Source organism: Dipodomys ordii, unplaced genomic scaffold (genome assembly GCF_000151885.1).
Source record: "Dipodomys ordii isolate 6190 unplaced genomic scaffold, Dord_2.0 Scaffold35, whole genome shotgun sequence".
Taxonomy (NCBI): Eukaryota; Metazoa; Chordata; class Mammalia; order Rodentia; family Heteromyidae; genus Dipodomys; species Dipodomys ordii.
The window spans coordinates 10,212,637-10,226,859 of record NW_012267251.1 but is presented as its reverse complement, the minus strand read 5'-3'; the positions used below and the strand labels follow the sequence as shown (position 1 = coordinate 10,226,859).

The window sequence follows — 14,223 nt, the reverse complement described above, 5'->3', positions numbered from 1 at the left end:
CCTATACTCGGTGCTCTGGGGATGTGTAAGACAAGGCCTCTTGCTGCAAGGAGCTTGCAGTCCATTTGGGAACATTGTACACGTGGTCGTCTGAACTCCTGATCACTTGGGAGATGAGAGATACTATAAAAGACAACTCCCTGTCTCTGCAGCAACCCACAAGTGTGGAGGAGGGGGGACAACAGCGGCACAAGTGTGCCGTGTGCAAGTCAGCCTTAACTGGTGGTGCTAGGTGAGTGGGCAGCTTTGAGCTCCCTCCTGGGAGACACTGTGTGCTTTGGCATTGAGCCTGGACTCATCTGGGCCTTCACCCTGCTTGGAGCCCAAAGCTCAGTGTGAACCTGAGTCCTTAGCTGCTGCCTCTGGGTCCTAGAGCCCAGCCCTCAGCCTCTGGCCCAGGAGCTGTGGGCTTGCTGTGCCTACCCAGCCAAGCCAGAGCAAGCCAAGGGCCGTGACTTGAAAGGCACAGAGGTTTGCATAGGAGTGTGTGTGTAATAACCAGTAAAAACTCAGGGTAAACACATGCATACGTGCATGTATGCCTGCATGCATCGTGTGCATGGAAGGCTTGAGAACTCCTCAAGCCATCAAATGGGGGCCAGGGACAAGGGAAGGCATTGTGGGTGAAGAGGAAGCAGAGAACAAGCCAAGTCCTAGAGGGGGCCCCTCAGGAGCCAGATTGGAGGCTAGTGGTCCCCCATCTTATATACCAGAGGACTCTGCTGCTCTCCTAGGCCCAACTGTGATTGAAAAATCCACCAGGAATCAGATTTCCACTCAGGAGTCAAACCAGGCCTGAGGAGAGAACACGGGGTCTTGGGTTCTAGGTCAAGGCTGGACCCACCTCCAGGACAGCACAGCCTGGTCATGGGGCCTGAGAAAGCAGCTGGGTTGGTGACTCCTAAAGAGGGAGGAAAGTGCAGCGGCTTGAGTTCAGATTAGGGAGAGCTCCTGGAAGAAAGGCCCATGGAACCTCACCCTACAATACACACCACATGCCTGCCAGCACCTCAGCATGCTGGTGCTCCAGCTGGAGAGCGCTCTCCCACTCCCTGTGACAGAGGAAGTGTGGCTGTGTGGGAGCCAGAGCCAAGCCCTGAAGCCGCAAGGGAGGAGGAGGGCCTGAACTCGAGTCTTGAAGAACAAGTAGGAATTGTCTGGGCAACAATGAAGGACAGCCAGTCAGCCCAACAGATCCACACCCGATAGGTGTGTGAGGGAGGGTAGAGACAAAAGCAAGAAGTAGCCAGGCCAGATTACAGAATGTCTTACCTGTCCAGCTGAGAATCTGGACCCAGGGCTCTGAACCCTACGGCTGCCTTTTCTAGGCAGCACAGACAGACAGTTGGAAAAGGAAAGCCCATGCTTTCCTTTGCCAAAACCCAAAGTGATTGGCTAGGAGGAAAGTCCAGCAGGTCCCAGTGGGACCTGCTGCCTCAGCCTGGGTGGATGTGGGGGTCAGGACCCAATATCCCTCACCTCCAGAATCTCAGCGAGTCCAGCCTGTATTTTAGAAACTGCTCTTATTCCCACCTACATCACCGGAAGGATGTTCACAAGCTATCACTTATCTTTCATTTTCCCACACAGGGACAGAGGAAAGAGCAGGAAAGGTCAGAGAATCTATCCTGCATCTCTCTGGGCTCAGGACTGTGAAGATGATGATAATTCCAGCCTGTTCACTCTCTTTCCCTCCCAAACACACACCGTTCCCTCCCAGGGCTCTTCTGGGAAAATTCACTTGTTCTCTGAGCAAGTTTTAGAAAAGGACTCTTAGCCCTAAGGACTACAAAACAGAGCCCAGGAGGCCTGGGTCAGGCCCAAGCCAACCCCTCTGTGGCTCCTCTGGCTTCTTGAGTTGCCCAGAGGAGGGAATGTGGCAGGAGGGAGATTAGAACCTGCTTCCTGGCTGTCTCCCTAACTCTGTCTCTTCCTTCCAGGGCTGTCCTGGTGAACCGTGGTGATGAAGGAGCAGGGCCAGCCCATTGTACAAGGATGAAGAGCCACACCCAGGAGGGCATAAAGCGATGCCCACCCATTCCCAAGTAGAATGAGCACCCTGGGAAGGAGGATGCCCAGGCACCACCAGGGCTGCTGACCCTCAGCCTGCAGACCACGAAGAGCAGAAGGACCCTGGCCTCTCAATTGTGAAGGGTCCCCTTCCCCCGCAGCTCCACCATGAGGCTCCTCGCGGCCCCCCTCTTGCTAGCTTGGGTGGCTGGTGCCACCGCTGCCGTGCCTGTGGTGCCCTGGCGTGTGCCCTGCCCACCCCAGTGCGCCTGCCAGATCCGGCCCTGGTACACACCCCGCTCATCCTACAGAGAGGCCACCACCGTGGACTGCAATGACCTCTTCCTGACAGCCGTGCCCCCGGCACTACCCGAGGGGACGCAGACTCTGCTCCTGCAGAGTAACAGCATCGTCCGTGTGGACCAGAGCGAGCTGGCCTACCTGCCCAACCTCACAGAACTGGACTTGTCTCAGAACAGCTTCTCCGATGCCCGTGACTGTGACTTCCGGGCCCTCCCCCAGCTGCTGAGCCTGCACCTGGAGGAGAACCAGCTGAGCCGGCTGGAGGACCACAGCTTTGCCGGCCTGGCCAGTCTACAGGAACTCTATCTCAACCACAACCAGCTCTACCGCATCGCCCCCCGGGCCTTTGCAGGCCTCGGCAACCTGCTACGGCTGCACCTCAACTCCAACCTGCTGAGGGCCATTGACAGCCGCTGGTTCGAGATGCTGCCCAACTTGGAGATCCTTATGATTGGTGGCAACAAGGTGGATGCCATCCTAGATATGAACTTCCGGCCCCTGGCCAACCTGCGCAGCCTGGTGCTAGCGGGCATGAGCCTGCGGGAGATCTCTGACTACGCCCTGGAGGGGCTGCAAACCCTGGAAAGCCTCTCCTTCTATGACAACCAGCTGGCCAGAGTGCCCAGGCGTGCCCTGGAGCAGGTGCCCGGACTCAAGTTCCTAGACTTGAACAAGAACCCGCTACAGCGGGTGGGGCCGGGAGACTTTGCCAACATGCTTCACCTCAAGGAGTTGGGGCTCAACAACATGGAGGAGCTGGTCTCTATTGACAAGTTTGCCCTGGTGAACCTGCCCGAGCTGACCAAACTGGACATCACCAACAACCCCCGGCTGTCCTTCATCCACCCCCAAGCCTTCCATCACCTGCCCCAGATGGAGACGCTCATGCTCAACAACAACGCCCTCACTGCCTTGCACCAGCAGACGGTGGAGGCCCTGCCCAACCTGCAGGAGGTGGGGCTCCACAGCAACCCCATCCGCTGCGACTGTGTCATCCGCTGGGCCAACGCCACGGGCACCCGCATCCGCTTCATCGAGCCACAGTCCACCCTGTGTGCCGAACCCCCAGATCTCCAGCGTCGCCCCGTGCGGGAGGTGCCCTTCCGGGAGATGACGGGCGACTGCCTGCCCCTCATCTCCCCCCGCAGCTTCCCCTCCCGCCTCCAGGTGGCCAGTGGGGGGAGCACGGCCCTCCACTGCCGAGCACTGGCTGAGCCCGAACCCGAGATCTACTGGGTCACTCCAGCTGGGGTTCGACTGACACCTGCCCACGTAAGCAGGAGGTACCGGGTGTACCCCGAGGGGACCCTGGAGCTGCGGAGGGTGACTGCGGAGGAGGCAGGGCTGTACACCTGTGTCGCCCACAACCTGGTAGGGGCTGACTCTAAGACGGTCACTGTGGCGGTGGGCCATGCTTCCTTCCAGCCAGCCAGGGACGAGGACCAGGGACTGCAGCTCCGAGTACAGGAGACTCATCCCTATCACATCCTGCTGGCTTGGGTCCCTCCACCCAACGTAGTGTCCACCAACCTCACCTGGTCGAGCGCCTCTTCCCCCCGGGGCCGGGGAGCCGCTGCTCTGGCTCGCCTGCCCCAAGGCGTCCGCAGCTACAACATGACCCGCCTCCTTCAGGCCACAGAGTACTGGGCCTGCCTGCAAGTGGCCTTTGCCGATGCCCACACCCAGTTGGCCTGCGTGTGGGCCAGGACTAAAGAGGCCTCACCTTGCCACCGAGCCCCAGGGGGCCGGCCCGGGCTCATAGCCATGCTAGCTCTCGCCATCCTGCTGGCGGCTGGGCTCGCCGCCCGCCTCGGCGCAGGCCAGCCCAGGCAGAGAGTAGGTGGGCGGCCCCTCCTTCCAGCCTGGGCTTTCTGGGGCTGGAGTACCCCCTCAGTCCGAGTGGTGTCTGCTCCCCTTGTCCTGCTGTGGAACCCAGGGAGGCGGCCGTCCAGATCCTCAGAAGGGGAAAGGCTATCACCCCCACTCGAGCACTCCTGAAACGTGGCCATTACTCAGCGACAGAGAAAGAACGAGGATAACTTTTTGGTTTTGTACCAAAAGGGAAGTGATGACCTGAGCCAGGTACCCTGCCAGGAAAGTGGATGGACCCACGCACTTAAGGCCTGGCAGCTGGACCATGACACACGGGGCTTGGCACTTCAGGGGTACACCTGCGGCCTCCTGAAAGTGGCTCTTACATTCTGTGGGTCCTCTGCTGGCATTGTGAGGAATCTCCAAGGAACAGGAAGGACTCTGGCCAGAGCCTCCCCCCTCCCCATCTATCTCTGTGCCCAGGGGCTGCTGGGCCTCTGCTTGGTTGTCCCCTGCCTGTGTCCCCCGGCCTTTGGCCTGCAGGATGCACACCCCCCTCCTCTTCCCTTTCTTTGTACAGTCTCAGTTGCTTGCTCATTCCCCTCCTGGGCAAGGGCTGAAAAGAGGCCTCTCCTTCCCATCTTTGGGGGTCCCAACCCCAAAGTGGAAGTGACCTACAGCTGGATCTGATGGACATTTGGGGAGAGGGTGCCCAGGAATGCCTCATCCCCCAGCCTGGGATCTCGGAAGCAGACTTTCTATAAGGCAATTTTGTACCTTTGTGGAGAAATGTGTCACCTGCCCCCAACCCAATTCACTCTTTTCTCCTGTTTTGTAAAAAATAAAAATAAACAATAATAATACAACAATGATAAAGAGGGGGGGAAGGAAACAAAAGGAAAAAGAGTCCTTTACATACCAGGTGTCAGGGGAGACCACTGGCTTTGGGATTCCTTCAAAGCCTGGAAGAGGCAGGAGGTGTAGGCGCTGGGCAGGGGCTGAGAGGGAGAAGAGGGGGACCACTGAACAGCATTCACTTTTTGCGTTGAATTTTGGCCTCTGGATCTGCTCCAACCCCCACAGCTGTGAGCAGCAGAACTGGGGGAAGAGAGACAAAGAGCAAGAGAGGCTGAGAAGCCGCCAAGAAGGAAGGAGAAAGGAGAATGTAGGAGGCCAGGAGAGGAGTTGGAGAGAAAAATGGAGACAAACGCAGAGATAGAGAGGGCAAGGAAATTTCCACTGCCAAGCACGGTTCCCCTTCTCCTGCTCTGATAAGCAATTAACATGCCAGTACATAGGAAGCCCTTCTCGGCCTATTTCTAATTAAACCAACCCAAGAGGCAGAGTCATGCAGAGAATTGTAAATCAAGACAGCAAGAACTTTGGCTCCCTGGGGGTGGGGAGGAGAGGAGCTGGGTGAAGACTTGAGGAGGGGGAGGGCTATGGGATTGGGAAATTGCTGCACTTATCTTTCCATTCTAGCTTGGTATCATTTTCAATGAGCCTGGTTTGCTTTGGTGATTTTCTTGCCTTTCTAATGGATTGACTTCTGCAGACCAAATGTGAAGAAGAGCCTCTGTTGAAAAGCCCATAGAGCCCAGAGCAAAGGGGCCTCTGGATTGTTTCTGAGAAAGAAGCTGGCTAAAGGAATAGATTTCCTGAGACTAGCAAAAGCCACACATGACCAGTCCCTCCCCAATCCCCCGTGTTTCAGAATGCACATAGAAAATTTGTTGGAAGCAGATCCAAAGCCTCAATCAAGAGTTCAAATGTTCACACAGGTGGATGTCAGGAAAAAGACCCCAGGCATCAGGCCCCATGGACACTAAATGAGAGGGCAGGATCCTGCAGGACCCTCTGACCCTTAGCAAGCCTGATTTTATCATTCTCATCATTGTGTGTGAGAGACAGAGAGACAGAGTCAGAGACAGAGACAAAGAGAGCTATCCTGGGACTTGAACTCAGGGCCTGGGCACTGTCCTTAGCTTTTTTGCTCAAGGCTAGCACTCTACCACTTGAGCCACAGCTACACTTCCAGCTTTTGGTGGGTTGATTGGAAATAAGTCTCACAGGCCAGGCACTGGTAGCCCACATCTGTAATCCTAGCTACTCAAGAGGCTGAGATCTGAAGATAACAGTTCCAATCCAGCCCCAGCAGGAAAAATCCATGAGACTCTTATCTCCAGTTAACTACCAGAAAACCAGAAGTGGAGCTGTGGCTCAACTGTGGTAGAGTGCTAGCCTTGAGTGAAATAGCTAGGGGACAGTGCCCAGGTCCTGAGCCCCAGTACTGGCACAAAAAAGAAAGAGAAGTCACAGACCTTTCTGCTGAAACTGGCTCCAAAACTTGATCCTCACATCTCAGCCTCCGGTGCCCAGATAAGCCTGTGTTTAGAAGCCTCCTTCCTCCTGGACAGAAGTTCTGCAGAAGCAGAACTTAAAACACACGAGGACACGTGGCCCTAGACTTTCTAATCTGTGAGAGCTAGACTGTGCCAGAGAATTTGCACTTCTCCCATGGTTTTAGGTGAGGGTACTAGGCCTGGGCTCCAGCAGCAGCTGGGGCTTTTTGCAAGCCTTGACTTTCTTGTAGACAGCAGAAGAGAAGAAAGAGTTGCTGCAGAGTGGTTCCTCTACTTCTCCCCTCAAGCCTCCATTTCAATGTCTCCCACAGTCCCAAGGCCTGCAGGTCCTTTGAAGCCACTCTTTCCCAGCGGTATGTGGTCCCCATTCCCCCATGCGTGGCTGCTTCTCTAGCTGTCGTGCAACTCAGCTATTCGGTGCATAAAAATGAATCTTTCTGGATGCCTGTGGCTGACCCCTGTAATCTTAGCTACATAGGAGGCTGAGATCTGACGATCAAGGTTTGAAACCAGCCCAGGTAGAAAAGTCCATGAGGCTCTCATCTCCATTTAACCAGCAAAAAGCCAGAAATGGTGGTGTGGCTCAAGTGGTAGAGCAGCAGCCTTGAGCAAAAAAAGCCAAGTGAGAGTGTGAGGTTCTGAGTTTAAGCTCCAATAACACACACACACACACAGAATATCTTCTAGAGGAAGAAAGTTTTATAAGGATTTACACCGCCTCCCAAGCTGGTTGGCTCCTGGGTAGGTGAAGCGGGAGAGGAAAGCCGCTAGTGCCCTCTTTTCTGGAATGAGAAATGATGTAGAAACAGCCACTGGGAAGAGGGAAGAAAAGGTTATTTTGTGGGCTGCTGGGTCCTGGCATCCCTAGAAATTGAGCAAATTCAAGGAGTGAGTAGCCTCTCTCCAATACAGAACTAGACACCAGGCCCACCAGGAAGGGGGGGAGTGGGCCCTGTCCACACCGCATATTGGCTTCCAGTCAACACAGCCAAAGGGGACATTTGGTGCCTCAGATTTCACACTGCACTGCGCATGTGTGCAACTAACCTACCACGTTTGCAACCAAGTATGACTAAGCTGGGTTTCTTCAGTACATTTAAGATTGCTGCTTTTCCCTTAAATCCTAAATAGAAAATAATATTTATTTCTGCTTGAATCTTAATCTGCTACTTAGGGCCTATCAACTTCCATCTGTTGAGGTGATTTCAAAGCCAGCCCAATTGTTAAGCCTATCCATTTTCCCTCTCTACTGCGTGTCTCTGGAAAATTCCATCCTGCCCTTTGATGTCCTTATCCACAGCTGCGATGGTGAAGCAGACCTGAGCTAGGACACAGTTCTGTGGCTCATGACTGCAGCCTTCCCTCCAACCTGATGTTGGCCCATTTATCAACACGTCTGGCTGCTCAGCCAGCTACAAACCACCTAAATAGACTTCCCCGCAGCCCACACTGATGCATTTCATCTGCAGGGCCCGTCCAGGAAGACTTTGTGGGAGGCTGGGCTAAAAATGTAGAGTGACTTTGTAGCATTCCTGGGGATGTTCAGTCTGTCACTGTATCACAGAAGTAGATGAGACCGGCTGGGACATTCCCAGACGTGTGTGTGCGTGCCTTTCCTGGAGCTTGACCTCAGTCAGGGCCTAGGCACTGTGTCTTAGCTTCAAGCTCAAGGCTGGTGCTGTACCACTTGAGCCATAGCTCTACTCCTGGCTTTTTGATGGTTCACTGGGGATAAGACCCCCACAGAGTTTCCTGGCCAAACGAGCTTGAAACTGTGATTCTCAGATCTCAGCCTCCTCCTGGGTAGGTAGAATCACAGGCCTGGGCCACCAGTGGCAACACTAAACACTTACTATGTAGCTATCATGCTAGCCCATATGGCAAGGGCTGATTTCCCATGTACCATCTCATTTCCTTCACTACCACTTAGGCTATGTCGCCTACTCCAATCTCCATCTTATGCATGTAGATGTTAGCAGTCAGAAAGGTTAAATGATGTCTCCACGGTCCTGCAGCCAGTAGGTGTATGGGCCAAGATTTAAATACTGTCTGATTCTAAAAGCTCTGTCTTTACCACCCAGCTCTAATTCATATGCTTTAAAAGTATGTCAAAAATTTGCGTTTTTCTTTTCAAGAACATGAGAACTTCTGAAATCTGTATGCCTCAGAGAGCTCCCTGGGCAGTGACTTATATTTTTAGATACTGTCCTCTCAAAAAAGAAAAGAAAAAAAAAACCACAGGATAATTTGTGACTTTATGGTGAGGGCTTCAGTTTTTCTAACCTCTTGAGTGGTATTATCTTGAGAATCACAGCGATGCTTCTTTCCTCTGAAGTTCCGAGACCTGAACTCTCACCTTCTCATTCCCTGCATTCTCCCAACTCTAAAAATCTCATCTGAAGCTTCTGATCACTCCCTCACCAGGAAGAGTTTTTTTTTTTTTTTTTTTTTTACTGGTCAGAATCAAGCCCCGAACAACACTGCCCAGGGGCTTCTTTTAGTTCTGAGATCAGATGTGAGAAGCAGGCCCCTGAGCCAGGTCATGCCCCGGCACGTCTACTTGCTATATGCTCCACCTCAGTGCTTCGTTTGGCTTCCACATCTCTTTGTGGCATCCATTGAAAAATGACGTCCACATGGCTTTCTTGCAGCCCTGCATCACTCCTGTTCCTCAGCTCCCTCCTGAGCCCCTCCCCTTCGCTCTCAGCAGGCTCTGCTTCTGCTCCTCGCTGATCCCATGTTCACCCAAACCCACGCTCCTCTCCACTCCCTTTTCTACCATCCCCAGCCAAAGAGCTGAGGAATTTCCAATCCTTACCATTCCCACCCCACCCCCGCAGCACTGTTAAACCCCAAAAAGAGCCCTGGTTGTTCTGGCTTTTGATGTTAATCGTAGAGGCTCATGCCTATAATCCTAGCTCAGGAGGCTGAGATCTGAGGATTGTAGTTCGAAGCCAGCCCTGGCAAGAAAGCTCATGGGACTCCTATCTCTAATTAACCACCAGAAAACTGGAAGTGGCGCTGTGGCTCAAAGGTGTAGAGCACTAGCCTTGAGCACAAAAACTCAGTGACAGGTCCTGAGTTCAAGCTTTATGACTGACAGAAGAAGAAGAAAAAAAGATCAAGACAAAATGTGGTCTGTTGTGGTATATGACTCTTTGCTCATTATATCTGCCTTCTCATTTGCCCTTAATAAGAGTTCATTGAGTTAGGCAGTACAGATATTATTATCATTTCCATTTTACGGAAAGGAGACTGAGCCTTGGAAAAGTTATATAACTTACCCAAGTTGACACAATGGATAAGAACAGAGCTAGAATTTGAACCCAAGTCTTCTCATTCCAAATTCCCATATTCTTTTCATTTAGCATTCTGTCCATATCATAAAGATCCAGTCTGTGGTACTCTGCCCGAGAATGTGTGATGCTAGGCGAAAATGACCAGTGGGCACAATGGTAAGGAGCTTGTACTAATGAGGATTACGGGAGCTGTCTATTCCGTGGGCAGGAGGGACACCCACTGAGTAATACCAGGATACATGAGGGTGCAGCTGGCCAGAGCCAAGAATCCACAGCTGAGGAACACAAGCTTCACGCATCCAGAGCTCAGAGGTCATTGCTCCCCCCAACGTCTACAATTGAGGGGGCCCCACGCAGCCAGCTGGATCAGACCCCTGCATTCTAAACTTAGATAGCATCTCCTTTCATTTATAGTCAGGGGACTGCTAGAACCCAGGTTTTGGGTTCTCAGGAATGAGTGAAGACCATTCTTATCAGGAGCCCTCCATTGGATTCAGTGGTTGAAAGATAAGAGAGTCCACAGATCTCTGTGAATTGCTTTAAAAAAAAAAAAAAACAACAAACCAACTCAGCCAGGCACTGGTGGTTCACACCTATAACCCTAGCTACTCAGGAGGCAGAGGCCTAAGGATCACAGTTCAAAGTCAGAATGAGCAGAAAAGCCTGTAAGACTCTTATCTCCAATTAAGCACCAAAAGAAGCTAGAAGTGAAGCCTTGGCTCAGATGGTGGAGTGCTCAGGGACAGTGCCTAGGCTGTGAGTTCAAGCCCCAGGACACACACACACACACACACACACTCCTGGTATATATGTAAATATAAATTTTTCTGGGGAGAGGGCACTTTGGATTTAATAAGGTTCTGAAACGTGTCCAAAAAGGTCAGGAACTACAGCATTAAAAGGTCGGAGAGTTTTACTCACAACTAAAGGATTTGAGGTTGAGTTGCCAAGGGTAACAGAACCACCCACAAGTTGACAGCCTGTTGGAGGTGGGGAATTGGATTGATGAACAGCTACCATGCCTGCACCAAACAGCATTCAGACCTACACAGGCTCACGTTTCCTTTATAATGAGGAAAATGAATTTGCGGTGTTTCCATTTGCAAAACAAGGGTTCCTCCATTGGCTTTTAACTCTCCATCTAAGGTTCAAGCTTGAAGCCCATCAAAGCTTGCTGGAACTTGGCTGCTCTTCCCCACATGGGCTCCACCTGTCCCCCATTCCCGAGACCTGCACTCGGGCTCGCTCTGCCAATCACCAACACCCATCTGACCAGCAGGTGCCCAGGGAGAGTAGAGGATCTCACAAGTGTCCCCAGGAAACCTACCCTGAAAGCCCCTCTCCTCTTCAGATTTGAGGAAATTACCATCACCCATCCTCTTTCTCCACGGTGCCCTTCCTCAATCCACCCCCTTTCTCTGAACCCCTTCCCCACGGGCGGTGCATGGGCTCCGTGCACACGTGCACATACATGTGCTTACACAAACACACAACTTCCTAAATGTCATAGCAGCTCTGCTCCAGTCCCCCCTTCTCCACACCATCTGCCAGAAGCTATTTTAAGCACCTAATAAAACTGTTTTAGAATGGTTCCTGGGGTGATCTGCCCTTTGCCTCCCCAGGGCAAGAGCAACTGGGCTCCAGATGGAGTTAAATGTTGCTATGCAGCAAAAAGGAGGAAAAGAAATCACCGAGGGCTAGCCAGAGACCCCAGTGACCTCCGCACAGGCAGCCCGTGTGCCTCTGTGCTGATCAGGAGAAGCAGCCAGGAAAAGGAGGAAATTCAGGCCTAGACCCAGGCATAGATCCTGAGTCAAATCCTCACTCTGATCTTTACTCTCCATGCTCTGCTCCCTAGAGCTGACAATGAAATCCCTCCCCTCATCAATGAGGCTCTTTGACTTGAGCAGGCATCTGAGTCAGAAGGAGGTCTTCACAGAGCCCCTGTGCATACCCCCAGGGTATGGCTGGCTGTTCAGGGACCACATGGAGAGAGCTGGTGACTATACATGAGCTCACTGCGAGGGCTGGATGGGGGAGATGTCTGGAAAGCCTGTCACACAGTGACAGAGTGATGTTCAACCTTCACTGTACATTGAATCATCGGGAAGCTGTAAAATCATCCTGATGCCCAGCATCACATATCAGTTCTCAAAGGCTCTAGAGGTGAGATACAGAAATGATTTATTTATTTTTTTTGTCGGTCGTGGGGCTTGAACTCTGGGCCTGGGCGCTGTCCCTCAGCTCTTCAGCTCAAGGCGAGCGCTCTACCACTTGAGCTACAGCGTCACTTCCCAGAAATGATTTTTTAAAGGCTCCCAGGTGACTTACATATGCCGTCAGGGGCCTTCCTCCTCTCTTCTTTGTCCAGGATTCCATCTTCTACTCTGCCCCCCTGCTGCGGGGGGAGGCTGAGGGCATGCTCAGCTTTACCTGGTGTCTACAGCTGGTGTGAGTCACACATGCAGGGTTAAGAGCTGGTCCCTCCATCCAGCGGCTTAACCACCCATCAGATGGCCCTCCACTCACCCATCTCTCCAGGTGCCTTGAGGCCCGCAGGGATGAGAAGAGCCCCCTCCCATCCTCAGTGTAGACTATTATTTGAAAGATGTAGAATAACAGACTAAGATTTGGAAGACTCCAATCCCACCTCCCACCCATAGAAGTTCTCTTATGATCTTCCCATCATCTTGTCAGACCTTTACTATTCAAAGGCACAGAAAGCTCACTGGCCATCAGCTTAATAATTCCACCTATCCAGGGAGAAGCCTTCAGCCTCAGAGTCAGGTAAGAACTGTGCAATCATTTGGCAGGTGACTAAACAGACAGGGTAGGATAGGGAGGGAAAGCAATGGGCAAATCCAGGGCTCCTTCCCGGCTCAATGGCAGGGTCAGAAAGGCACCACAGGTTATGCTGAGAAATGACTCGATCCAACTCAAGAATATTCACCCATGAATAAACCAGCCCCCCCTTCCACTGGAACCCACAGTTTGTGGATTGTTAAGTAACTACCGCCATCCAAAACAAACCGCATAAACCAACTGCAAAGCAGAATGGTATAGCTCACTCCACAACGCATCGATTTTAATGTGGTCGATGTGTTCAGTGTGAAGCAAGCACTTAAATCACACCACAAAGCTACTGGAAAAAAAATAAGGAGCTGGAGGAGACCACAACACAGCAGTTACCTCAAAAGTAAATAGCTTGGAAATAAATAAATACTTGGAGCCTGAGGGATCTTTGAGTAAATGGAACACTACAGTATTTATGCAAAACAAGAACTCTCTTGAAGAAATAGTTACCTTCAAGAGCTCAACTAATTGGTCAAGAAGCCTCATCTATACCCAAGAAAAGAACTTCTGTATTATGTCAATCATATAGATGGTGATGAGAAACAGGTTAAGGACAGGTTCCGAGCATGGAAAAAAGAGTACTAGGAATATGGCCCAAGTGATGTATCATCTATTCAGTGAGCTCAAGGCCCTGAGTTCAATACTGCAATCAGTCAATAAACAAATAAATAATAAGGAGACCCAGTTAAGACCAGAATGGTTGGGAAAGCTCTTCCAGGAGGACAGACCAAGCCTCTTCCTGACACACCCCATTGCTACCATCATCTGTCACCTCTATTGTTACCCACCATACTCTAGTCAAGAGATGCCACAGGCCATGCTCGAGGATCACACCTGTAATCCCAGCTGTAAACCCAAGGCAAATATTGGGAGGATCGAAGTTCAAGACCAGCCTGGGGAAAAGTTAATGAGACCCCCATATCAATCAATAATCCCAGTAGTTTGATAAGCAGGAGGCTGTGGGTAGGAGGACCATGATCCAGGGCCAGCCCAGGAAAAATGCAAGACTTTTTTTTTTGGGGGGGGGGTCCGGTCGTGGGGCCTGAACTCTGGGCCTGGGCGCTGTCCCTCAGCTCTTCAGCTCAAGGCTAGCACTCTACCACTTGAGCCACAGCGCCACTTCCAGCTTTTTTCTTTTAGCTTATGTGGTGCTGAGGAATCGAACCCAGGGCCTCAGGCATGCAAGGCAAGCACTCTACCACTGAGCCAACTTCCCAGCCTGAAAAATGCAAGACTTTATCAAAAAAAAAAAAACATTAAAGTTCAAGGCTCTGAGTACTACGGTGAGAGAAAGGCTCTGAGTACTACAGTGAGAGGGAGAGAGAGAGACAGAGAGACAGAGACAGAGAGAGACAGAGACAGAGAGGGACAGAGACAGAGAGAGAGACAGAGACAGAAACAGAGAGAGACAGACACAGAGAGTCAGGGAGGGAGGGATATAAAGACAGACAGACATGTGCCCCCAACATTTCTGGATGCTCTCAATACATCTAGCATGCCCAGCACACTGAGCAATTAAATCGCACTGTTGATGATCAGGGTCTCAGGAACTCAGGCACACAATGGATAACACCACTGGGGCA

General features: G+C 51.8%; 1 protein-coding gene across 1 annotated transcript; it reads left to right on the top strand.

Annotated features, from left to right (window-relative positions):
- Nucleotides 1-1,969: 1,969 nt before the first annotated feature.
- Lrrn2 (leucine rich repeat neuronal 2) lies at nt 1,970-4,975 on the top strand. Its single transcript, XM_013017366.1, is given in 2 exon segments — nt 1,970-4,257; nt 4,259-4,975. Coding segments are annotated over 2 exon segments (2,211 nt in total). The 5' UTR covers nt 1,970-2,178; the 3' UTR covers nt 4,391-4,975.
- The last annotated feature ends 9,248 nt before the right edge of the window (nt 4,976-14,223 follow it).